This window comes from Pomacea canaliculata, linkage group LG14 (assembly GCF_003073045.1).
Source record: "Pomacea canaliculata isolate SZHN2017 linkage group LG14, ASM307304v1, whole genome shotgun sequence".
In the NCBI taxonomy this organism is placed as follows: Eukaryota; Metazoa; Mollusca; class Gastropoda; order Architaenioglossa; family Ampullariidae; genus Pomacea; species Pomacea canaliculata.
The window spans coordinates 3,567,063-3,591,679 of record NC_037603.1 but is presented as its reverse complement, the minus strand read 5'-3'; the positions used below and the strand labels follow the sequence as shown (position 1 = coordinate 3,591,679).

General features: G+C 36.9%; 1 protein-coding gene across 6 annotated transcripts; it reads left to right on the top strand.

Moving 5' to 3' along the window:
* The first annotated feature begins 123 nt into the window (after nt 1-123).
* On the top strand, nt 124-24,261 carry LOC112555923 (long-chain-fatty-acid--CoA ligase 4-like). Of its 6 annotated transcripts, none has more exons than XM_025224510.1 (18): nt 124-286; nt 6,113-6,352; nt 8,808-9,017; nt 10,508-10,685; nt 11,207-11,313; nt 11,590-11,734; nt 12,262-12,342; nt 12,619-12,688; nt 13,211-13,269; nt 14,155-14,219; nt 14,402-14,473; nt 14,913-15,052; nt 15,331-15,503; nt 16,005-16,079; nt 16,347-16,535; nt 16,946-17,040; nt 17,205-17,385; nt 19,324-24,261. In XM_025224510.1, the coding sequence occupies exons 2-18, from the start codon at nt 6,218-6,220 to the stop codon at nt 19,476-19,478; spliced, it is 2,130 nt and encodes a 709-aa protein (XP_025080295.1). In that variant the 5' UTR covers nt 124-286; nt 6,113-6,217; the 3' UTR covers nt 19,479-24,261. The 6 variants fall into 6 exon arrangements, with proteins under 6 accessions (XP_025080295.1, XP_025080297.1, XP_025080296.1 ...); XM_025224512.1 differs by lacking the exon at nt 124-286 and adding an exon at nt 4,657-4,843; XM_025224511.1 differs by lacking the exon at nt 124-286 and adding an exon at nt 4,657-4,862.
* Nucleotides 24,262-24,617: the final 356 nt, after the last annotated feature.

Sequence of the window (24,617 nt, the reverse complement as noted above, 5' to 3'; positions counted from 1 at the left end):
TTTCTGTGAGTTTTATACATTAATATGAGTTAAATTATATAGAAAATATTTATGACTCATAGGTGAGTATTTCGTTTAATTTATCTTTTATTTATATTTCTCAAAAACTTGTTTCGTTTCCGGTTAAGCAGACAAAATGGCGAAGGCCATCAGATTATACGAACAACAAGAAGCATGGTCATGGTGATTTGCTGAAAGACGCTGCGCGGAGAGCGCTAAGTCGACTGGCCTTAGTAGGAATACGTCTGTCGTCAAACTGAAAAATTGTTATACTCAACCGCTTCTTGTAAGTGCATGCGTTTACCTTCTTACTGGTGCGTGGCAAAGTTGGCCAGACCTCGAAACCGTTGGCTATGCTGTGGTCCAGGTTCATCACGATTGTATAGATGTTGCATTACGTAGGTTATGTAGACAAAACATATTTTGCTTTATCATTTATACCTTAATGTCTTTATATACATTGGGTATACTAGTTCCATTAAAAGTGTCCGCAGACATATTTTTTGAGAAGTCTAAAGTGTCTGCATTGCCATTCCAATCATTGATTCGATCGCAGTTTTTTCCCCCCGAATGAGCGAAATAAGTTTAGTTGAATTAGGGACTAATGTTACAGCGTACAGAACATTAGACTCATGGGAATGTTTTTTTCCTATAGTAAACTAATTCAACATCCACTCCCATGCTTACATCGTTCATAAAGTACAATATATGCGCACTTCGTATGGAAGGGGGCGGGCCTAGTCCGACTTCAGAGTAGGTCGCTGCATCGAGGTATATAAGGGAGGGGGGATGGAGGAGGGAACTGACCTAGAGAAGATGAACAAAATAGAACCAGAACAAAACAAATGGTAGTGGAAGAATGTTTTTGTTGCATATGCTTAATATGATATTTTAAAATAAATATTAGAAAATATCTTCAAACATTTTTATTGCTGTTAATGTCAGGCACATATTTGCATTCAAGCAAACACACCTATCTTGTTCTGCTTCAGTTGAGCGTAGCAAACAAATGACATCACGATGACCTAGAAACCATGAAGGTCATAGAGAGAGACATTATTTGGTTGGTTGGTTTTTTTTACTCTAAACATTCGAATATTATGGCATTTGTTCATATAGTTCTATATGGGAAAGTATCAGTGCATGGCATCCACCTTATTAGCATAGAAGGTTATGTTTGTTAAGGTTGTTTCGTGGTAACCTAATTTTTCAGCTTTACAGTACAGTTTACATTACCTAGGTCTGGAGAGCTTAGTATCCCCTGAATGCATTAAATGACATAAAACAAGACTATAAAACTAAAAGAGAACAGTACACAGATGAACTTAGTTTCTCAACCCAAAAAATACTGTATTTTTTTTTAAATAAGCATTGCCTTTTTTATGTTTTCCAATGGGAAGTCTTTTGTAGATATTGTTATATATATATATCTCCCCATATCCTTTGTGGACCTATAAATTACTGTTATCACTGAGCACAGTTTACTTTTTAAAAAAAAATGTAGGACATAATGCTTGTCAAGCGAGATGTTTAAGCAAAGACACGAGATCGGTGTTGAGGAAGGAAGAGCAGTCTGGTGGCACAATGGTTAAATGCCTGTCACCAATACAGTGATGATTGACTATCTTGGGTTAAGGTCTCATCTCAGATATTTATGTTTGATTGTGATGTATAGCCTTAAGATATAGCCTGGTTTGGTTTAACACATTTTCTCTCCCCTCCACCATGCCCCTACCCACAAGTTGGGAAAAGGGGAAATCATATTGACACATCAGTATCTTCCCAAAAGCATAAAATACAAGGTTTTCAGACTTCCAAATTGTTGGGGATTTTTAGACTCCTAGATTAAATAAATGAGGGTTTGTTTTATTAGCCAGTTGCAGAAAAAAAAGTACATATCTATGCACATGTATTCAAATTATCATGGTGTTAGTCCCTATTGTCAAGAAACTGCTTTAATTGTGAGCAACACAATTTTCTGCACATAAAACTGCCACTGACATTTGATGACAAGTAATGATGAAACATCATCTTTCTTATGCTTAGTTCACAGCAGAATGTCTTACACACTGAAACCTCCAAGCTAAACTGTTTTTACATTTTCTCTTCCCAAAAAACACCAAATCATTTATGCTTTAGACTTCTTTTGCAAATTTTCTGTACATGATTTGGAGTTCTCGTAACAGGATTTATGCACATTTTTATGGGAAATGTTGACACATGAAGAGCAGGAAGAAAATCATTTCAATTTGTAAATTAAGGTATTAAAATATTTCAAGCATCACAACGCAACATCAAGAAGAATGAAGGGAGAGCTTTGATATTTTTTAGGCTGATTTATTTGATAGAAATAAATCAGTTAAATGTTACAGTGATAGATCACAGCTGGCCTGTTTAATTTGCATTGGAAGGTTGGCAGTATATTCATAAATAAATGCATCCAACATCCTTCCTGCTTGTAGTTTAATAGGCCATCGGTATGGTATTTCCTTATTAGGTGTCATGTGTGAATGGGTGGGTAAGTAGAGTGGTCAGGCATTGAATGAACTTTTTGTTTTTACAATTTAGACACTTGTATGTTGTATATTTATTGCCTTTAGAAGAGAAGCTTTGATTTGATATCTGCTTTACTAGTAGTGTTTTATCAAACTAAAATCACAGGCAGATAAAATAGAAAGCTATCAGCACTCCACAATCACCACATAATGTTATCATTTCACACTTGCTGTGGTTAAACTGGACCTTTGACTTTCAATGTCCTTGATAAGCTAGGTACAGTAAATATTCAGGCCCCAGCAGTACCAGTTTCTGCCTGTACATGCCCACCTTCCCTTTAAATGAATTTAGGGTGTACAGATCATGCATCTCCCCCTAAAAGCTAGCTGAATGTGGAAGAAAAGTAAACACAAAGGTTTTTTCAGGCCAGTCACTTCTGCTACATTTAGACCACTTTATATGGATATTTTGGTGGTCTGGTTTGGTAAGATAAGATAAGATGGTATTAGCAAAAATAATCAGAATGTTTTCATTTGTTTTTCATAACCATTTTCTCAATTTAAAGAAGCGAGCCTTTGGCTACACACACACTGGATGGCACTCTTGTAGTTTTGCTTCACATATCAGGCTGTCTCATAGAGCATGTGCAACAGCACTCCCATTAAGGATAACATATTTTAACAAGTTTAATAAATCAAGTATTGAAATTTGCACACTTTGCCAGTTCACATAGTTGCAGTGTGTCTTTTAGACATAATTTGTTCGGTTAAAGTGGTGTGTGCCATTGTCAAATTCTGCCAACAGATAAAGGTTTAACAAATGAGTACGAATTATTTTTCTAGTGATTAGATAAAGGTCTAACCCCTACGTTTCACCTTTTTGTTTTCAAGATACATACCTGGAAACATGATCATGCACAGAAAGAGGTTATAAATCATCATGATATGGCTAATTATCGTATATTTCCAGCTGGGAACTTCTCAGTATAAACACATCCATCATCCTGACATCTATGTTGTTGACCTCATTCTTTTCACATTGATATTTGTAGGTGTGTATCTCAGAAACAAAAGTAGGGTATTCACCGCATATGAGGAATAATATCTTACTTTAAACACACCACCCAAGTAACATTCCTGTCCGAGAAATTATACTGTGAGAATTGGATTCATAGCACCATTATGCACCATATGGCTGTCACTCTAAACTTTTCTTTCACTTTATTCGGGGTTATGATAAACAGCACAACCTAATAGGGATATGTCAACTAGTACATATATAAGAATGCCGTCAGTAATCAAGAGCCTGAGTAGAGATCAGTAGAGTGGCTCACATTAAGTTGATCCGTAATGGAATGATTGATTAGTCATTTGTCTTTTACAGCCAGTCTTGATTTATGTTACCTACATTCTGATTTACTGAACATTTTCACATCCAATACATTTTGTATTTCATGTCATTTAAAATGGAGGTAAATCCATTAAAATCTGCTAGAAAATTGGACATTTATTCAGATAGATTTTGTAATTACACACATATGGATTATCAGTATCAGAAAGATTTTCATACAAGATAGACAAGCTGTTTTTAATGCTTAAATTTAAAATCATATGAAAAACATGTAGTCTGTCATAGCAGGATTATGAAACAATGATGCACTACGAAACCCATGTATGTGTTGTACTATAGGGCATGGCTGTAAATATGTTGTGTGTTGGTGATTATGGGTAAAGGTTAATTGATTTCTTAAGTTCTTATCCTAGCATGAAGCCATAGTACAAAGGTCTATTTTTGCAACAGTTAACAGTAATTTTTTGTAAGTATTTATTTATGTTCATGTATCTTTTTCACATTTTAGCCTTGAACATTTTTGCAGTCTTAAAGAATTTTCTCGAAGTTGCAGTGGATATTAAATTACGTCAAAACCTCATTCACAATGAAATTCACCCCATCGTATGTCTAGAAAGTGCAGAGTGTAAAATCCCCAAGAAAGGTTACATATCTCTGCTATTTAGCATTTCATTATTTCAAATGATTAATTGGGTTGAAAGTATATTACCAAGATACATGGTTATATGCAATTAACAGATGTACAACAACATAGATAAAGAAGTGGAAAAAAACCGCTGTCATTGATAAGTCAGGGCCCAAGAAGGGCCAGACTGAGCATACAGTCTAGTGGATACACCCTGCCATGCATGGTCATGGGTCAGGAGGGGGTACCAGGGAGAGTGTTGAGATAATGCTTGACAAATACAAGTGGGCTTGGCTGTGGAGAACGAGGATATATATCAGTCTACAAGTAAAGCAAGGGATCAGAGGGTCCAAGGCAAAGTCCAGTTTCAAAGTAGGTTGCACCTGGCTTTGTAAGTAGCACAACTTTCCTCTCATCCTGATTTTTCAAGCCCTTGCCCGTTGCAAGGTAGCAGCTGTCTTACACCTTCCTTGTGCTTAGGGTGAAAAGGAAATTTTAAATTTGAGTTTGACCATTTACACGCTGCTAACAGCCTAGGCCTTTATTTAGTGGTGAGTTAAATAAAGTTAACATTGGCATGAGCAAGTAAGCTGATATTTGTCAGGTTGGTGCTTACCTAAAAAGTAAGTGATTGAATATCTTGACCATGAGAGTTACTCATTTTGATTTGTTATTTTTTAGTTACCTGGGTGTTGGGTTAAAAAGATCTCAAAGATCCAATCTTGCAAGCGCGATCAGCATGCGCAGAAGAGGATTTGAGTGGCGTGTCCTTTATGTTAAAGCCTCAGTTACATAGGGGTGCCAGTATTGCTAACTTGGTGCTTATTGTTCCTCATTATAACCAGGTGGACATACCTGTCACCAGTTTTGTGATGTCAAGATTCTGTGCTTCAACACTCAGTCTTGTTGTCAGAAGGCTAGTAACATTTATGAACTGAGTTTAGGTCATGATGTGGATATTCTGATGGTGATGGAGACCTGGCTATATGCTCAAGGTGATGCATATTTCTGAACTGAAGCCTGCTGGTTAGGCCTTCCATTCCTTTCCTGTGCTGATTTGCATGGTGGTGGCACAACGATTGTGGCCGAGAATGCCTTGGTTGTTTTTCTGTGTATGCTACTTTTTTCTAAAGCCGTTAGGGAACGGCGCTCTTGAAGTAGTTTTTAGTATTATTATTTGCTTGTAGGGGAATCACAAAAGTGTTACCTTTGTTACAAGAATGGAATATCTAAGGTTTATTGTAGTATACCGAAATATGTATTTTATTTGTAGCAAAAGCAGTGTGTATGTGTGTTTTATACTGCTTGATTTGTCAGTTCTTTGGACATTCGTGATTTAGCTTTACTTTTTAAAACCTAACTTTTGTAACCTGCCTTTGCCCTTCTTTCAAAAGGTTTGTCTATTAGAAAAGAACAGCTTTAAAGTTTAATAACTTGAACAAAGGCTTTTGTTTAGAGACATTTTAGATTTGTTCTTGTGTTTTGAAAAGAATACCTTTTGGGGATTCTTTTAATTTGTTCAAAAATATTACGCAGATTTTGTTTCATGACATTAGATATTTGGTTATTAAATCCTAGGTAATAACAGTGTTTTGGACAGCAGGATTAATTGTGAAATGTACACCTGTGTGCTTTTAACAGATCTGAGAATGAGCGTGCTGTAAGGACCAGACAAAAGCACCAGGGCCACCAGTATTCCTACAGTAGCTTGATATCCGAGGTCAGAAAAGTACTACATAAGCCAGAATGGGGGATGCACTGACTTTGAGTCTCGTGGGTCTCTTGCGAGCAATTTCCCTGATCTATGATATTTTGGCCTTTATTCCATACTACCTCTTTTTCAACCCCAGGAAGCAGCTTCAAGAATCACGCAAAGTCAAGGTGAGAGATTTCATATTTTGTCAGCCACTTATTGTACAGTAGACTTCACATGTTGTGTTAGTCATTTGTGTTATAGCGTTCAGTGGACTTCACATTTTGGATCATTCATTTGTCTGTGGATTATACATCTGTAGTAGGTACTTGTATTATTGCATACGATATCACTCTGGTCTTGCCACTCAATATTTTGTCTAGGTGTGTCCCTCTCCACAGCTTTCATTACTGTTTCCCCTCCCCTCATGATTTCAAACATTAGTTAAGAGGCAGGGTGTCATTCCTGAGACCAGCAGGCGCTTGAAAGAAAGCTAAAGAGATGAGACTTGGCTGGGTGACATGTTATCTTCAACAGGCCTTACAGAAAGTGGCCATGGCAGAACCATGAAACAGCAGCTGTGATAAGAGACTGTTGTCAGATCAAAGCAGTTTTTACCCTTTTTGTGCCCATAGATTCATCCATGCATGGTATCTTGCGCAAATGCATCTAGGCAGAGGGGAAAGTAATGTAGCCTTGTGGTTAGCCTCCTTGATTTTAGAGCCTATAGTCACTGGTTTGAGTCTTGCCAGAGCATCTGACTGGAAAACTTTCCCTGCACACCCAGCATATTGGGCACCTGTTTTATCTATGAAGGAGCGTTCCTCTCTTCTGTTTAAAAAAAAGCAGCTTTATAAGGTGGTCATGTTCAAGCGTAATAATTGTTCAAGACAGAAAAGTAATTCATTTCCCTTCAGATTTATATCGTAATATTTTAAACAGGTTGCTACACAATACAGTTGACTCAGAATGGGATGTTACAGACGTTTCACAAGACTGTGTTATACAACCAGCAGACAAGAAGGTCAGAAGGTGTGTGCCCACACCAAGCAAAAATAAGTGTTTATTTTGTTATCTTTTTGGATGTTGGTGGCGATGCGGAAAGTGGGAGCGGGGGGGTGAGCCTTTGGCTAGCATAGCTGTTTTTAAGGCACAGGGATTTGCAACTTGTGTTGAGACATAAGGTAGGTGTGGCTACAGACCTGCATTCATTTTCACAGGTTTTGTTTAAGTATTTATGTCCATACCTTTTACAGCAGCTCTAAGTAGACAGCATGGCGCATTTTTTTTTTTTTAACTTTGTTTTTTGGTTGAAATTGGTGGGATCTACTTCTATCATAATTTTTTGAAATTTAATTGTTTTCTAACATACTATGCAAACATATCCTATTATTGTTGTTATTCTCTTGTTCTTGTTATTGGGTTCCTCTTTGTGTTTTCTGTGTTTGGTTTTATTCTTCGTTTAGTGCAGTTGTTTATTCTTTAATACTTCATATGTTATTTGTTTGTTTTCCTGTCCCTCATATGATGTCCATGTTTCGTTCTTGTTATTAAGCGCTAAGAGCATACTCCATAGGAGTGCGAGTATGTGCTTTACAAATTTTGCATTTATTATTATTATATCCCCATTTCTTTTGTTGCATTGTTTCTTGCTGGCCTGAATCAACATAAAAAGCTTGACTTTCCTGCAGGCTTTGATGCTATGTATAATTGTCATTAAGAGTTGCTCTTCAAATGTTCCAACCTTTCACCCATGTCTGATGTAACTAGTTGGTTTGCAGCTGTAAAAGACTAAATAAGATACCACAGGACTGCGGTGACACATGCCACAGCATACTTGGCTTAGATTTGGTCAGTTGAAAGGATTTGAAAGTGAAACCGCCTGTGAGGAAGATAATCATTATTGTCAAGGGCGTCTCAGGAAACAGTCTTCCCACTCCCTTAAGGACGTGCACAACAATTAGTCATTCTATACTGAGGTCAGGGTTAGCATGAATAATTTGTCTTTGAAGCTATTGTCAAAGTGATTCCCAATTTCATTACTCTCTGAGGAAGTGACAGTGAAGTGTTGCTTTCATTCAGAATGAGTCGACACAGAAAGCAAGCATTGGTCAGTAACGGTTTGAAGAGAAATCTGAACCTGAGACTTCAGGGCATTTTATTGCTTTGTTTTCTACTAGGAATACAAGATGTATTGACATGTCATGTCAGATACTTGTGAAGGTCATAAGCCTGCTGACATTTGACATCCTGCTATGATCAGGCCAAATAAAGGCAGAAATCACTTCCGTGGTCATGGAAGATGGTGCTAAGTTCTGTTTGTCTGTTTTGGAAATATGTTAGGAGATTTCACTTATTCTGTGAATTGTGATTATGATGGTAAGTTTTAAATGGTATCTGGTAGTTTCCAGTGTGTTCGTTCTCTGTGGTTCACACATGGCTGTGTTTGGTCAACAAATGTGCACCAGAAACCAGTCAGAGAATTGCGGTCTTTGTGAAAAACAAAGTAAAACAAAATTTCTGCCCTCATTCCTTTATCATCAAATCTGTTGAGAAAAGACTGTTGCTACTATTTTAATTCTCTGTACAGAGGTCAATGATAATACACTGTTAATGTTAGCTGCAACATTATGGTTATTGCAGGCACGTCCAATCTCCAGTGATCCATTTGCCCCATGGCGATCTGTGGATGTTCCGGGGGAGTTGACCACCACTCTGTTTCCTGAGTGTGTTACTCTTGATGACCTGTTTGTAAGGGCTGTGAAGTTGTATGCTAATGAAAAGTGTCTTGGAACAAGAGAGCTTTTGAGAGAAGAGGATGAGAAGCAGCCAAATGGACGTGTGTTTAAAAAGGTTAGTGAATACCTCTGTAAAGGATGCCAGAATTTCATTGCTACTCTTCTAACACAAAGGGAACACAGTTCCAGCTGATAGATTAACTGTAGTAACATGTAAGATTGGCTTGCAGTGTTTTGCAAACTTTGCTAAAATTGTATTTTTGCCATTTGCATCCAATATTTTTTTCATATAAACCCACAGAATCAGACAGAATGTATCCAGCCATAGTTTCTCATTTCTCGAAATGGAGTAAAAACTTGGGGGCTAAAACCTTGCAGATTTAAGCAAATGTCTTGTAACAAGATTGCTCCTGTATCCTTCTATGGAAAAAAACATAAATTTAGTAGTCATCCTATTGTGTAGGTATTTTGGGATTAGCATACTATTTTTTATTAAGGCTTTAAAAGATGACTACTGTTGATTTAAAGTACAATACATCGTTGTTGCCTATTTCTTTGCAACAGAAATAGAAATTTTTTTATGTTGGCTTGTGCTTTTAACCTCACAGCCCTGGTGTATAGGTCACTTAGTGCTCTCTCTCTGTGGAAGGCCAGTGATCTTGCTGGCAGTTTTGACCACTCTCATCAAGCAAGCCTTTTCTTTGATTGATAAAACATCGAGCAACACTGACAGGTTAAATCTGAGAGTGCTTTCAATCAGGATGCGATACTCTGCTTCAAGTACAAGCACTTATGTGCTTTCCTAGAAATGATCTTGATGTTTTCCTGGGAGGAAAATTTGTTGTCAAGGACTGTGCCAAGGTACTTAAAACTTTTGCACCTGATCTATTGTCTTCTTGCCCATAACCAAGGATGTATGGACAAGTTGTTGTTTCCTGTTATCGAGGACCAGTTCTTTAGTTTTAGAGACATTGTGCAGCAGAAACCTTTCTTCAAACTATGAATGCAGTTTCTTAATTTCAAGAAAATAACTTGCTAGTGAGTCCTCATCCTTAAGCTGAGCAACTCAAATCATGTCATCTGCAATCTTGATCAATGATAGGGCACAATTGGAAAGATTTGTCTGGACAACTGGTGTAGACAGAGAACAGTACTAGGGACAAAACACTCTTGTTGGGCTCCTGTATTGATCAGAGTGTTGGAGAGTGTGCCTTTACAGCATATCCTCTGTCCTGTCCTGTCCTGTCCAGAGAACTAGTTATGTGTTAACCTTTAGTGCAAGTGTGGTTGAACAGTATTGATTTGCAGACAAAAAGTCCATGAGCAGGATACATGTATATGTGCCAGTATCCTGCATAGTCTGGACCCTATCCTTTTGCTTCCTTCAGCATACACTTCATTGACTCACTATCTGTCACCTTTATGGCTTTATCTTTGGCATGCAAATCAGCCTAGCTTCTAGCTGTCAGTTCTGCATTATTTCCAGTAACAGTGGCTATTGCTGGACACATTAGTCAACAGATTCAGAAGTGCAGTTTATGGCTGCCTATCTGTTCTGTGCTTTTAAAAATATTATCATCAGATATCTTCGTTGTGAATGAACAGGTGGTGCTTGGTGAGTACGAATGGCTCACATATGAAAGGGTATATCAGAGGATATCCAACTTTGGAAGTGGCATCCTTGCATTGCGTCAGAAGCCACGGTCAAAACTGGTCATCTTTGCCGAGACACGTGCTGAGTGGATGATCGCAGCACAAGCATGCTTCAAGTACAACTTTCCAGGTGAGTCATTGAAAGGGTGGGCTGTGTTGCCTGAGTTACTCTTCTGTGTCAGAACTACTACAAACTTGTAAACCAGTTTTCATCTCCGTTATTTAATTTAATTATAGCCATGTAATTAGTTGAATGGACTTAAAATTTATAAACTTTCATGTTTTAATGTCTCCAAGAACATTACTCTGCATGTGGCATCCATTTACAGGACCAGCTGCTTTGCCATGATATTTCATTAGTTGCTGGTTCAGCATAAAACATCAGTTCCTCTCCCACCATCCTAAGAGCATTAGTTTATATTATATTGCAAGGTAATATTATGGATAGAATTATTAAAGAGTCAGATTTTTATTGTCATTATTACCAAGAAAGGTTTGTGAAATTCAGAGATTTTGGTAAGGTATGTTTATTAAAAGTTAATGACGTGGACTTTACTGTTGCTGCTTCTTACTGTATGTATTTAGAATAGTGACAAATAAGGCCAGGTTATTGCTGTGCTATCTTGTCATCAAAACCAACTTTGTGGGCAGTTGTGACCTTGTATGCCACTCTGGGTCAAGAGGCCATCATACATGGTATCAATGAAACGGATGTGACGCATGTCATCACTAGCATGGATTTGCTAAGCAAATTTGATGTTAGTATTCACTGTGAGACTGAAAGAGAAAGATTAGTATGCAGAGTGAGACTGAAAGAGAATGAGGAAGAGTGGAAGGGGGAAGTGTGTTCCTCAGTCATAAATGTTAGAACTTAGAGTTTTGTGCCTGAGCAAGAAAAAAAAAGGAACCTGCATAATGTTTTCACAAGAAGTCTTCCATTATTTTAAACTAAGAATGGGAAGTTTTATTTGATTGAAAAAAGTCTTCAGTTTGAGGCAGAAAGTGGTATAAAGTGAATTATGTCATTTATCTAGGGAATTCTTGACCGGATGCCAAAAGTAACACACTTGATCGTGATGGGGGGTGATAAGCAGAAGATGCAACTGAAACAGAAGCCTGATCATGTGTCTTTGCTAACAATGGACCAGGTAGAGACGGAGGGTTTTCGCCCAGAAAACAGTGAGTGTGCTTCCCCTTGTGTGGTTGTATGTAACAGGGGTAACATTACACCATATTACACTATGGTGCTCATAACCTAAATTCTGTGTCCTAACAATTATAGTCTTTAGAAAAAGAACCTTTTTTCAAAGCTTATTTTCAAGATTTTTACCTAAATTTTCTAGTCAACATGCACACTGTTCTAACTTTCTCAAATGCCACTGGAGACCTTGATTAAGAATAAAGCGAACAACCTGCTATTTTCAGGCTTTCAGTGAAATTTTGTTGGATTGTTTATCAAGCTAGATTTTGATAACCTTAACTTTTTATTTTTGTTCTAAATTTAGGCGTAAGGGAAGTTTGTTTAATATGCTATAATGGATGTCTTTTCAATATGGCAAATCATTTTTGAAGGCTTTAAGTGCCTTCCTGGTTGATCTGCTTAAATGTTTATATTTGTCATTGTGGTGAATCAATCAAGCAATAGATTGATCAGTCTTATACGATGATGTAGTGTTTCTATCACCTCTCCTTTTCTGCCCTGGCAGTCCAAACTCCAGTAACAAAACCTTCCCGCGAGGACATTGCTGTAATCATGTACACAAGTGGCTCCACAGGGCTGCCAAAAGGTGGGTTTATGCACTTTCCCATCAACTGTGCATTTTTTTTTTTTAATTGGCTGATTAGTCCCATCAGCAGGCTATTGTTAAGGCAGGGCTAGTGGCTTCATAACTTTTAAACTTTTGAAAAGTGTGTGCTTATGCACCTGATTACAGATGAGACTTCTAGCTATACAACGTACACAGAGTGAGCCACTTGCAGCTCACTTCCCCTTCAGTCACAAGCCTATCTTTATGCAGGTTAAAGATCTCTGCATAAATTTGTATATTCTCTGTTTTATGCAGGAGTAGTGATCACTCATGGAAATCTCATGTCCGGCATGTCTGGACAATGCCAGAGGATTCCAAACCTTGGGTAAATTTCTGCATAATTTATCTTTCTCTTCTAAAATGTAGTATTTTGTGGGAATAACTTGCTGATAGTAGTGTAAACACAACAGGTTGTTTTTATATATATATAATGATACATTCCTTTCAATGGGTGATAGAGTAATCTGGAGCATAATCATGAAAAGAGGAACCAACAGTTGATGAGATACATAACCTTGAGTAGGAGGAACTAAAGAGTAGCAGTAATGGCCCTTAATATGTACATGCCATTGGTATTCAGACAGAAACTAGTTGCACATCTGGTTTTTCTTCTTGTTTGATGTTCGCATTTTGTGAGGATTGCTTCTTTGGACTAGATATGTTAGCTGTGGGTTTTTTGGTGTAGAAAAAATATAAGCTGAAAAAAATTCACTTTTTCGCTGATTTCTGTATTTATTGTCAGATCAGAATTTGTAATTTTTGTCATCTATGTAGAGCAAGTTACATAAAATAGTGAGACAGAGATTTTGACAGGATGTTTTCATTTTTGTGCTTTCTTATCCACTAGCTATTCCGATGTCTTCATTGGTTATCTCCCCCTTGCTCATGTTCTGGAACTGAGTGCTGGTAAGTTATCCATGAAAAGATACTAAACAGTTAACCCCATTTTTTATGGGCGGTATAAGCCTCTAAAGGGCAATGCAAACGCTTGGTGAAAATTGCTGGAAATAAAGCATAAAGTATACAACAACATTCCAGTGGTATATTATGATGACGAGGCACAAGAAATATTAATTTTTTGTTCTTAATCAACTAATGTCGAGAAAACAGGAAGTGACTAAAGGGTAGTGTCTCTGAAAAAATAACATTGTCTGCGTGAGCTGAATCCGAAGAGGAAAGATACAATCCTCAGTAAAAGAAAACAGACCAGGACAGCATAATTATGTACTCATATTTTTGTAATTATTATTTTTAAATGAACTTAACCCGAGTATAAAGAAAAAATATTACACTCATGTTGCCCTTTGAAAGTTTACATTTATCTGTGGACAGAAAGAAGTCAAACCAATAGTGTTTTGTTGCAAGAAAAAGTTGTCTAATTAGCAAATAGCTCAATTGTCCACTTGGCTTTAGACTCAGTAGTGCGAATATATGATATTATAGAGTTCATTTCCTTCTGAAAATGAAAAACTAACCTGAACGTGAAATGATAACAAAATGTTTTAAAATAATAATTATTAATGTTTATAAATAACTGTAATACCTGGTGGTTTCCTCCTTCACTCACTATCTCTTGCTCCATCTCATCTCTTCCTTTCTTTTTGTAGATTTCAGTTGTGTATTTGTTTCTCATCCTCTTTTTTTTTTTTTTCCTCACTCACTTCCAAGCAGGAAAATTCATTATATAAGTGCTTTTTTTTTTTAATCTTATCATCCAAACCAGAAATAATAAGTGCTAATGTTAACAGTCTATCTAAAATAAAAGTTTTCACAAGAATTCTTTATGTGCAGAGTTATCATGTCTTGCACATGGCGTTCGTATTGGTTATTCATCACCGTTGACCCTTACGGATCAGGTATGTAGAGGACTTCCTTTATATCTGGCTTAAAATGTCTGTCATTAAATGATCTTTTGCTTATGCCAAAGGATAAAATTGAACTGCATGTGGGCATACTCTATAATCAGTTATTGTTTAAACTGAATTTAGCATGTCTTCTGGCAGTAAAAACAAGTAGAATTTGTTTGCATCTGCCACAGTCCAGCAAGATCAAGAAAGGCAGCAAAGGAGATGTGTCTGAGTTAAAGCCCACCCTAATGGCTGCAGTACCTGTAAGTGTCTTTGTGACATTACATTCCCCTATGAGTAGAAACTGTATCATCAACTTTAGACTCACATTGCTCCAGGCCTTGGGTTCAGTCATGAGTTGCATCAATGGTCAATTTGTTCTTGTTTCCAAAACTTTTTTTATTGTCCAATTTTAAGCAGACTAAACGTGTGAAAATAAACATTTCTTAGTTAGGTAACCTTTATGTAAATAGCTATAAAACAGTTACCATTACAAAATCTTGAGGATCTAACAGGTTTTTTTTTCATTTGAAGTATACTAATTGAGAAGTAGCTTTTTTCTAATTCTCCCAGGAGAATTTCATGAATGCACTTATAAGATGTTAATACCAGGTATTGGTTCATTTTTCATTCAAGGAGTTGTGAAAAGCAGTTGAGTTTGATATGTTTGTGCATTTTCTTCACCATCTGTCAATAATGCAGGTGATCATGGACCGTCTGTACAAGGGAGTTTGGGAGAAGGTAAACTCAGGGGGTCCTGTGAGCCGTGCTGTCTTCCAGTTTGCTTACAACTACAAGCGGCGGCAGCTGGACCGGGGATATGATACACCTTTGCTTAACAAGTAAATTCTTCTTTGATAAATCTCTGCTTAACAAGTTTTTTTTTAAGTCCAACCTTCTTTTACTTTCTTCTTAATGAAGGGCTTTTGAGTTTGCATCAAGTAGATACACCATCAAAGGTGTGTCTGTTGTGTGTACCACATTCAACCACTTAGATTATTTTTAATTTTTCTTAGGCCACAAATTTTATTGACTCAGATATTATAGAATTTGTATCTGTATGATGTCTAACCAGGATTTGCAGCATATCGGAAACTTTTTTTTTTTTTTTGTCTCACAGAGCAGTTTTTACGAAAGTAAAAATGTTACTGGGTGGAAACATCAGAATGATGCTGTCAGGTGGAGCACCCCTTTCAGGAACCACCCAACGCTTCATGCACATCTGTTTTTGTTGCCCAGTTGCACAAGGTTATGGTCTGACAGAAACCTGTGGAGCTGGCACTGTGGCAGCAAGTAGGCTTTTTGTCACACATCTTTCTTATTCATTTTCCTTTTCCTTCTTTCTTTGTCTTTTCAGCGTAAGTATTCTTTTAAATAAAAAGGCAGCATGTAGGACCAGTGGAAAATACAGCAAAGTTACCTTTGCTTGTTTTTTTAAGTCTTTGCTTGTTTTTTTAAGTGAAGGAATAATGGTGATGTGAGTTTATTAATTTTCGACTGCCACTCGGTAAGAGTTTGCTTAATAAAGGTTAGGTTACTTATTTTTTCTTTCCTGTTATCATAGGATTCCTGTGAATGTATAATTGGCAATAGTCCCACCTTGGGGAAACAAAATTCTTGATCGTAGTATTTGAATTGTTGTTGGATAACAGATTGTAATGCATGCAGACATTTTTGAAGTTGCTAAGTACAAATAGAGCGTATTTTTAAACTGACCTTTTAAAAACTTGTAAACTGCTGTTGAACATAATTTACTGGTTGATAATGGTCGCCTTTATTTTTTGGTCCTGCCAGCAACCGACCTGAGTGTGGAGCGTGTTGGTGCACCCCTAATATGCTGTGAATTTAGACTACGAGACTGGCCAGAGGGTATGATGCTGGCTTTCTCTAAAAGCATGAGATAATGCCTCTTATTGGAACTTTTTTGTTGTTGCGTAGACTGTGGGCTTGTATGGGTCTTTCATCTATTATAAATAATGCAACTACCATGTACTTGATCATGGTGGTCTTTTGATTCACCCGTCTTTATGCAATCTGGACAGTATCCTATCCCTTCATGTCTTTATGCTATAGGATGAAGGTCATTAATGTCAGAACTATTTGGGACTTTATATGTGCTATGCATTTTCTGTCCAGGTGGTTATTTGAACACTGATAAGCCATGTCCTCGTGGGGAGATCCTTATAGGAGGAGGTAATGTGGCCCAAGGTTATTACAAACTGGAAGAGCAATCCAAAGAGGATTTTATCAGCATAGACGGAGTGAGATACTTTTGTTCAGGCGACATCGGGCAGTTTGACAGTGATGGCTGCCTCCGAGTCATTGGTGAGGATAGCAAGTTTCAGTAATGTATTATGTGCCCTTGAATCTTAGTTGACAGTCTGATCCAAATGGACTCCTGTCTTATTTCTTACTTTATATTTATTTCTGATATGTTGGTATGCACAACAACAGGTTCTTATGCACAACAGCAGGCTCTTTTTTTATCTGTTAATTTTTGCTGTGCAGTTTGTTAAGAAACATATTAAATTTTATATGCTTTTCAAAAAGCCTTTTGGTGTTTCAAGCTTGTACGTATATCCTGCTGGTTAGCTGCGATCACTGCTAGCCATTTCCTACACAAGGTCAAAATAACCTTTTTAAAAAAATAGAGGTGGGTGGATTGTTACCAGTTCAGTCTCGTATGTTTGTGGAAAAACTAATTAGTCATTAATTTCTGTTGTGATTTTATTTAGACCGGAAGAAAGATCTAGTGAAGCTGCAGATGGGAGAGTATGTGTCGCTCGGCAAGGTGGAGACAGTGCTTAAAATGTGCCCACTTGTGGACCAAGTAAGTTTTACGCTAGTGTGGGTGTGGACCAAGTGTTACTCTATTTGGGAGTGTGGGTGGTGGGTTAGAGTCCTTTTGCCCATCCACACACCATCCTCCTCTCCCTCCACCATTCCATGTAATGACTATGTGACTGTTCCTTTTTCTTCTTTTTTTTTTTTCAGGTGTGTGTGTGTGCTCATAGCGACCAGAACTTCACCGTATGTCTGATTGTGCCAAACCCTCGTGGCCTGGACACACTGGCTGCCAAAGCAGGACTTGGAAACATGGACCTTCAGACACTGTGCAAAAATCCCAAGATAACACAAGAGATCACCAATATTCTCAATAAGCATGCTACAACCTGTAAGTTCATGTCAAAACCCTCTCAAGCCCTCATTAGTTTAACTTTGCATCATTGTTAAGAAAACAGAAAAACTTTATTGAATTGGCCATCGGCCTGTTTCAAGGGGAGCATAAAAATATCAAGGTAATACACAAACTGTATAGGATTATCAACACGAAAGTATTCACCTTTTAACAAGGTCACGCCGCCTTTTTTTTTTTTTTCTTTTTTTTTTTTTTTGTTGATTCCTAGGTAATTTCCTGGCATTTCTACATTCAAAATCAAACCAAACGTTCTTTCTGCTGCCTCTATTGCTACTCCTTATAGTCCTATTCATACAACTCCCAACTAGTCTGCGACTTTCATTGAACTTAAGAAGTGCCTTATTAAAGTCTTCCTGGATATGACGGGTTGCTTCATGAAAACACCTCTTCTTCTGAATGTAATCCTAACCACTTGAACTCATCTAGTTTAACACTATTCTAAACAAATTTTTTATAGCCATAGCTTTTCAATTTCACCATTAGGTTGGCATGATCAGACTCAAGCAAAATGTGGAGCTCAACAGGCATATGTTTGGTTTCCATCAGTGAGACAACATTAAAAGCTTTACATTTTCTAAACAAAGATTTTGACACCATAGCATAATCTATCACACTACATTCTATTCTAGAAATATATGTAAACTCAGAAGAGACCATTGGCAATAAAAAGTTGAAATTCATTACAAACTTGAAATAAGTATTTTCCAAACGAGTTTATCACAGCATTAGCTGAGGTTCGATAATACTGACTGGCTGAATCAGTTGAGCATAATTCAGTGTTGGTTGCCATGATCTCAAATAAGTCATCAGATTGCAAAACATTTTCAGACGCAGTTCTAACATTGAAATCACATAAAAACAACAAAAGCGTGTTTGCCTAAAGATCTAATAACTTCCAGGATGCAATCTTCCAACATAGCGATACCTTTATAAATTTCATTTTCTTTATAATTTGGTGAATCAGCAAGGGGAATGTAGGCTCTAAAACAACAACATTTGCGGCCCTATGCTCCTCAAAGGAGCAACAAGGAATAAACTAAACTAAAACATCATTTTCCGTTTGAGTATGATCCTGCGACATACATAAAACTATCATATTATCAAACTCCACCTTAATTTGGTGTACAAAGTGCCAGTGTTAGATGTGGCGAGGCATGTAGGGTTTGCCGTGACTGTCTGCACAACTAAGTGTCCTTTCTCTTTGATTACATTTTGATTACATTTTGATCCAGTGAGTTGGTCACTTGGCACATCGTTTTGTCAGTTGGACCAGGGTTCATTTCCCATCTCCAGAACACATTAAAAAAACTGGCTGTGATACATCTTGCATGGGCAGTTTAAACTTTGCCCAAGGCCGCAGCCACATAAAATGCACAAAACTCCACAGAAAGTGGCCACAAATGACACAAAAACTGATTTTCCACTGGCATTTACACTGGCCTTATCTAGCGTAACGTTTGATTTAAAAATTGTTGTATAGCTGTCGTAGTTATCACAAAAAACAACAGAACACATGCATAGACGTCTGTCCTCATTCGTGACAAGATTTTCCACCCCACTCCCGCATCATTGTTTAGGGACCCTAATAGTGATGTGGAGAATATTTAAGTATCCTAAAAGTGGGAGGGGGGGATTTTTTCCAGTGCGTAAATTATGTATATTAGGGAGGTGGGAAAGGAAATTATTTTCACTTTGGCAAGTTTAAGATTGCATAATGATAATGATAATCACTTGTGATGATATTTTGGAAACAAGCATGAAATGGTTCAGCCTACATGGGACATTTTGAAACTGAGATGCTGTTAGCTTTTATCTTTTGCTCAATTCCTGCTTTCTTGCAGATGTTTGGGTCATTTTAGAGCTGAACTATTGGATGTATGCACAAATAATTGAGCCTTTGCATGTCCATTGCAGCAAAGCTGGAAAAGTTTGAGATCCCTCAGAAATACACTCTCGTCCCAGAGCCATGGTTGCCAGATACTGGACTTGTTACTGATGCATTCAAGTTAAAGCGCAAGAACATTGACCAGCACTTCAAGAATGAGATTGATACGATGTATTCTTTGTAGAGCCAGTCACTGTTGTGTGGAATCTAATTCCTGGAGAATTTCAGACACTAAGAGTAGGGAGAAGGCATGTTGTGCCAGTATTTGCTAACTGGTGCAAAGGAAAAAAAGTCAGTGGTGCATGTGCCATATAAAAGGATTCTTAAGACTGGCTTTCTAAAATTTTATTGTAACCTTCCTTCAAACTGCAAGTGACCTATTGAGCTGTTGGAATATTGGTGTTTCTGCATAGCATTCTTTCTGCTGTCTGAGATTGAAGTGTGTACAAGTCCTTGGGTGCAGATCTTACATCATGCAAATCGTAACAATGGTACTTTTGTTTCTTTTCCTTGTGTGACATGCCCATGCATAATTTTATTTTACATTGACAGATCTGTTGTTTTTTTGTTTCATTCACCTGTCTTCTAAACAAGCACATATGTCCTCTGGAGCTGGTGTGTATTTTGTGTGTGTGTGTGCACATCCATTCGCGTAGCATTGAACAGAGCTTTTGTGGCTGGGTTAAACTGTTTATAAACAGGATCATGATGCTGCTAGCTTCCCTTTTTTTTTTCTTTTTTTTAGGGAGAATGTTTTTCAGCAGTTCCGAGAATGGGTTTTGTCTCATTTTTGTTTGAACACCTTTTGAGTCATATTTTGATGGACTGTTTGATTTGTATGTTGGATTTTATATCTTTTTCTTCTTTTTAAGTTTTAAAGAATCTTCCTAGCCATCATCCTCTTTCGCACAAGTTCATCCACAGCCATTTGAACAGATCTAGAATTTTCCTCTTCCTGTTTTGTAAAATGTTTGTGGTGATATACTTGGTTGTTGTATGTGGAAAATGTATTTTGTGATTGTTTAAGGGTTTTACTCAAGTTAAAATTACCTCTCTTTCTCTCTTAGTCACAAGTGACTGCTTAATAACACCTCAGCATTGTTTAGTAACAATAGTTACTGCAAGTGTCAGTAATTATATCCCACAGATATTGTGTTCACATTTGTTTACATGTGCATATTGATGCATTCACTCAGTCCTGCTACACCTAAAGAAAGTAGTAGACAGGCATTCATGACACTGAATCATGGTAGTCTTGCTCATGTCCACACACCTTACAGATTCCACAAGGCCAAGGAAAGTGTTGTAAAGAATTCTTCTTTGGAGGGAAATTTACAGTCTCAACCACTGGAAGTTTTGATTTTATCACTTTCCATCTCTTGTTTAAAGAGTTCAGGACCTTTTTGAAAACTTTTTATTTTGTTTCTTTATTTTTTTACATAATTATTTGCCAATGCACTAGCAAGGAAGAACATATTTTTGGTGACGTTTTGCTTGGTTGTGTTTGCAGATTTTTTTTTTTTTTGGAGTGGGGGGGTTGATTTTTATTTTTGTTTGGTTTTTTCTTTTTATGAAGCACCCTATAGCACGTTTATAACTTTCATTATATTGGCTTTAGAAGAGTGTAAATTGTGGGAGCTTTATAAGGGTGAAGATTCAAAAGCAAATTGTGAACAAATGTGTTAAAGCAAAATTCCTATAAATCATGTACTAGCTTTTTGTATTGCATCTCTGAAATTTTGTGTAGCCTTAAATATTAGGACTATTCATTGGTTCCATGCATGTCATTGTTTTACCTACAGCTATTAATTTTGCGCTGATGGGAATGTCATAAAAGCACAACACAATATAATTTGATGTCTGTTTGACCATTATCAAGCCAGTACAGACTTGTGTAAATTTGTATTTCTAGTACAATTTGTTTGCATGGTGCTAAATGGTGAACATGTCTGTCAGAAATATTTCCAGTGTATGTTATAATTTTGTTTTTAGTTTTGTATTTGTTGTGTAATATATTTACAAATATGTATGCTCATAGGCATGTCTGCTGCAACTCTTGTGGATAATGTGTATGTCAAGTAATTTGAAAGGAAAGTGATAAAATCAGGGAAAGGGGGCAAACTTATACAATTTCCCATGTTTGGAATGATGGTTGATGCATATGTTGTGCAGAATAGTATTTTAATACTTATATTTAGATGGGGCAGTGCTTCAGAGATTTTTGCATAGGTCCCTCATTGTGGAGATATCTGTGGGAGAGATAGGAACAGTGCTTTAAGAAACAAAAATGTTACAACATTGATCATGTGAAAGTAGAACATCAAGAAAATATCCATGTAACATTTAGTGATTTAGCTAAAAGGGTTGTTCAAAATTTTGAAGATCAGAGATGGAAATGAAGATGGGACCTCCCCCAACCCCCACCTTGAAGATCTTTAATTTTGACCAAAAAATGTGTTTCCTCCCATTTACCATTAAGGCATGAAAGTATGAATCTTTAGATCTCTGTGTGTTTCTTCCATGTTAGAATATATTTTGTTTTTGAAAAATGGCATTATTTTTATATTTTATATTTTTGTTTTAACTGGGTTTACTCTGCAGACTGCAAAAGAATAATGAATTGCAGTGAAGGATTCTTAGAAAATTCAATCATGTCATATTTTTGACTTTTTTTTTTTTGCTTCTCTTCTTTCTCCTGTCCCATGGAGAATGAAATATTTGTTTCCACAACTAAGCCTGAAGGAGCTCTTGTGTGATCTGCTGCTACTTCATCAGCACTCTGTACCCCACTTTCCCATAGTCTCAGAATCAAAGACCAGCAGGCAGACTGGCATAGTTTGGTGAGGCTTGGACTAGAGATCAAGATAATTGGGTGCTGGTTTAATCTTAGTTTGGTGGTACAGCGAAGAAAAAAAAAGGTTGTTGCCAAGTGAGGATTATAGGGCCATGTGTTGGGATCTCACACAAGCAAAGTTTCTTGGAATGTAGCACCTGCTACAGGGCCAAACCAGCACCCGTAGATGCTGCCTTATTATTTCAGGTGTGCATAAACATAATTGTGTCAACTTATTCTCAATGGGCTGTTCATATTGATATATATCAACACTTTTTGAAATGAAGCCTTTGCATAAAGCTTGGCATATTTTTAGCATTTACAATCCACTTGATTGTACTTGTCAACCTAGAAGTCCCCTTAAGCAGTCTATCTGGCATGGATGTTAATCACTGCTTTTAAACAATTCTCATTAACTTTTGCCTGCTTAAATTTTGCCTTTGAACTTTGGTACAAAATGATCACTTTAACATTGAAAGGGAAACAGTGAACAAGTCCACACGAGAAAACTGTACTCACATATTTGTATCTACAAGATTGTGTACAGTGGGCAGTACTATAGAAGAGAAAGCTCAGGGAATTTTTTTCCCTTCACAATTTTTACATGGTTGGATTTTCTTTTTCTTTTTGCAGAATCTGTTAAACAGCTCCAGTGTTTAATACATGTTAAATGTCATGCTATTTCTGTCTGATTTGTACCAAATCTCATAACACAGTCGACTCATCATTTATGCTTATTCAAAGTATGTGAATTGAATTAATGCATTAAGATCTATATAAAAAATAGTGTGACTTGCAGGAGAAATGTTCTTGATCTTGATGTTCTGTTAAACATCATATATTGGAGTTTTCTCCATGATGGCTTCATGTAGGAGGGGCAGTTTTTGATGTTTATAATCTTAAGTAATTTCCAGCAATACACCTGCATTGAAGTTAAGCTGACATAAAAAAAAAATTTACTAGGTTTTTCTAAGAAGTGAATAATTTAATTGTTCATAAGTCTGCCTTTGTCCTCTTGCTGACAAGTCTTATACTGCACCATGCTTTCAAAAAACACTTTTAATGTTCACTTCCCCCATAAATGTCAAACAGACAAAAATGTCAGACAGTAATGCATATGATTACAGTGAATTGACAGCTTGCATGAAAAGAAAGTGGTACAAATGAAAGCATAAGAGCAATTTGTAAGTGTAAAAAGTGATAAGAGTGTGAAAGCCCTTAACCAATATTATGAAAAAGTTCTTTTTACATGTTACAAATAATCAAATTACACATGGTCCTTCTGGAATGCAACCCATGCATAAATCATGAGTCACCTGTGCTGTCTTGATGCCTTTCTAATCCAGAGCTGTGAATTTTTTGGTGTTAAATCCTGTTAAAATGGGTTATCTTTGCATTATCCTGTCTGAACCATTGATTTTGTGTCCTTCACTGTATCCGAGTGTTTGCATGTAAATGTGTGCACATTTTTGTGTGCATGAATGCAAAAGTGCACTTGCTGATGTTAGAGAATTACTTGTCAGGCGAGCTAAGTGTTTTACCTATAGTTTTTGATGTAGGGGTGGTCTTCACCATATATAAAACTGTGTATCGGGATGTTGCGTTTAAACATTATCATTTAAAAGGTGTGCCATGCAGTTTCTTCTGAGCATCTGTCTAAATGTTCTGTACAAAGGTGTTCCATATAGTCTCTTCTGCACCACTATGCTACTAATTTTTTCGTTGAGAGGGATCATAATAAATATAGGGTCTTAATATTACAGCAGTTTATACAAGAGAATTCAACTTGAGAATCGGAGACAGCACTTGAAAGTGCTGAAAGAAAATATTAGCCCACGAATTTACTGTCACAGAGATGACCCTCGTCAGTAGGTTTTGCATTTGTTCTGAATACTTGGGAAGTTGTTGCTAAACAGCTATCACCACATCCTTACTATTATTATTGTTGTTGATATACCTTTAAATATTATTGTTTCTGTACACACACATGCAAATTTGTTGTGCTTCATTATTTTTTTTTTAACATGACAAGTCCACTTTAGGAGAGGAGAACTATATCTATATTTAGTTATATGCTCATGCTTTGTGTGATACGATCTTACCATTAAAAGGGCAATTCCCAATATATTGCCAATCTTTGTTTTGTAATATTTGTTAGCCATTACGTATTATCGCTACTATCTCGGTGTAAATTAATGCATAGGAGAGAGAATCATAACCCCTGCTCTGGTACCATGGGTTCTTTGTGACTCCAACCCTCTTTGGCCCTTTTTTTTTTTTTAACTATCACAATTAGCGACCTTCTCTTTCATGTATTATTTCTTAAGGCCCTCCTAAGTAACACTTATTCACTAGTTTCAGTGTCTTTCAAATGGACCCCATAGTAACACCATATATAACATAGATATTTTTCTCTTATTTCAAGGTTCACATTTGTTATCTTTAATATGTGCCCAACTGTGGACGATTGGGAAAGCAGATAATACTAAC

What these genes read in the sequence shown, in the direction of transcription:
- LOC112555923 (XM_025224510.1), top strand. Translation starts at nt 6,218, where the DNA reads ATGGGGGATGCACTGACTTTGAGTCTCGTGGGTCTCTTGCGAGCAATT. An exon ending in GGGTTTTCGCCCAGAAAACA is followed by an intron (nt 11,735 to 12,261) that starts GTGAGTGTGCTT and finishes CTGCCCTGGCAG; the next exon opens with TCCAAACTCCAGTAACAAAA. An exon ending in GATACACCTTTGCTTAACAA is followed by an intron (nt 15,053 to 15,330) that starts GTAAATTCTTCT and finishes TTTGTCTCACAG; the next exon opens with AGCAGTTTTTACGAAAGTAA.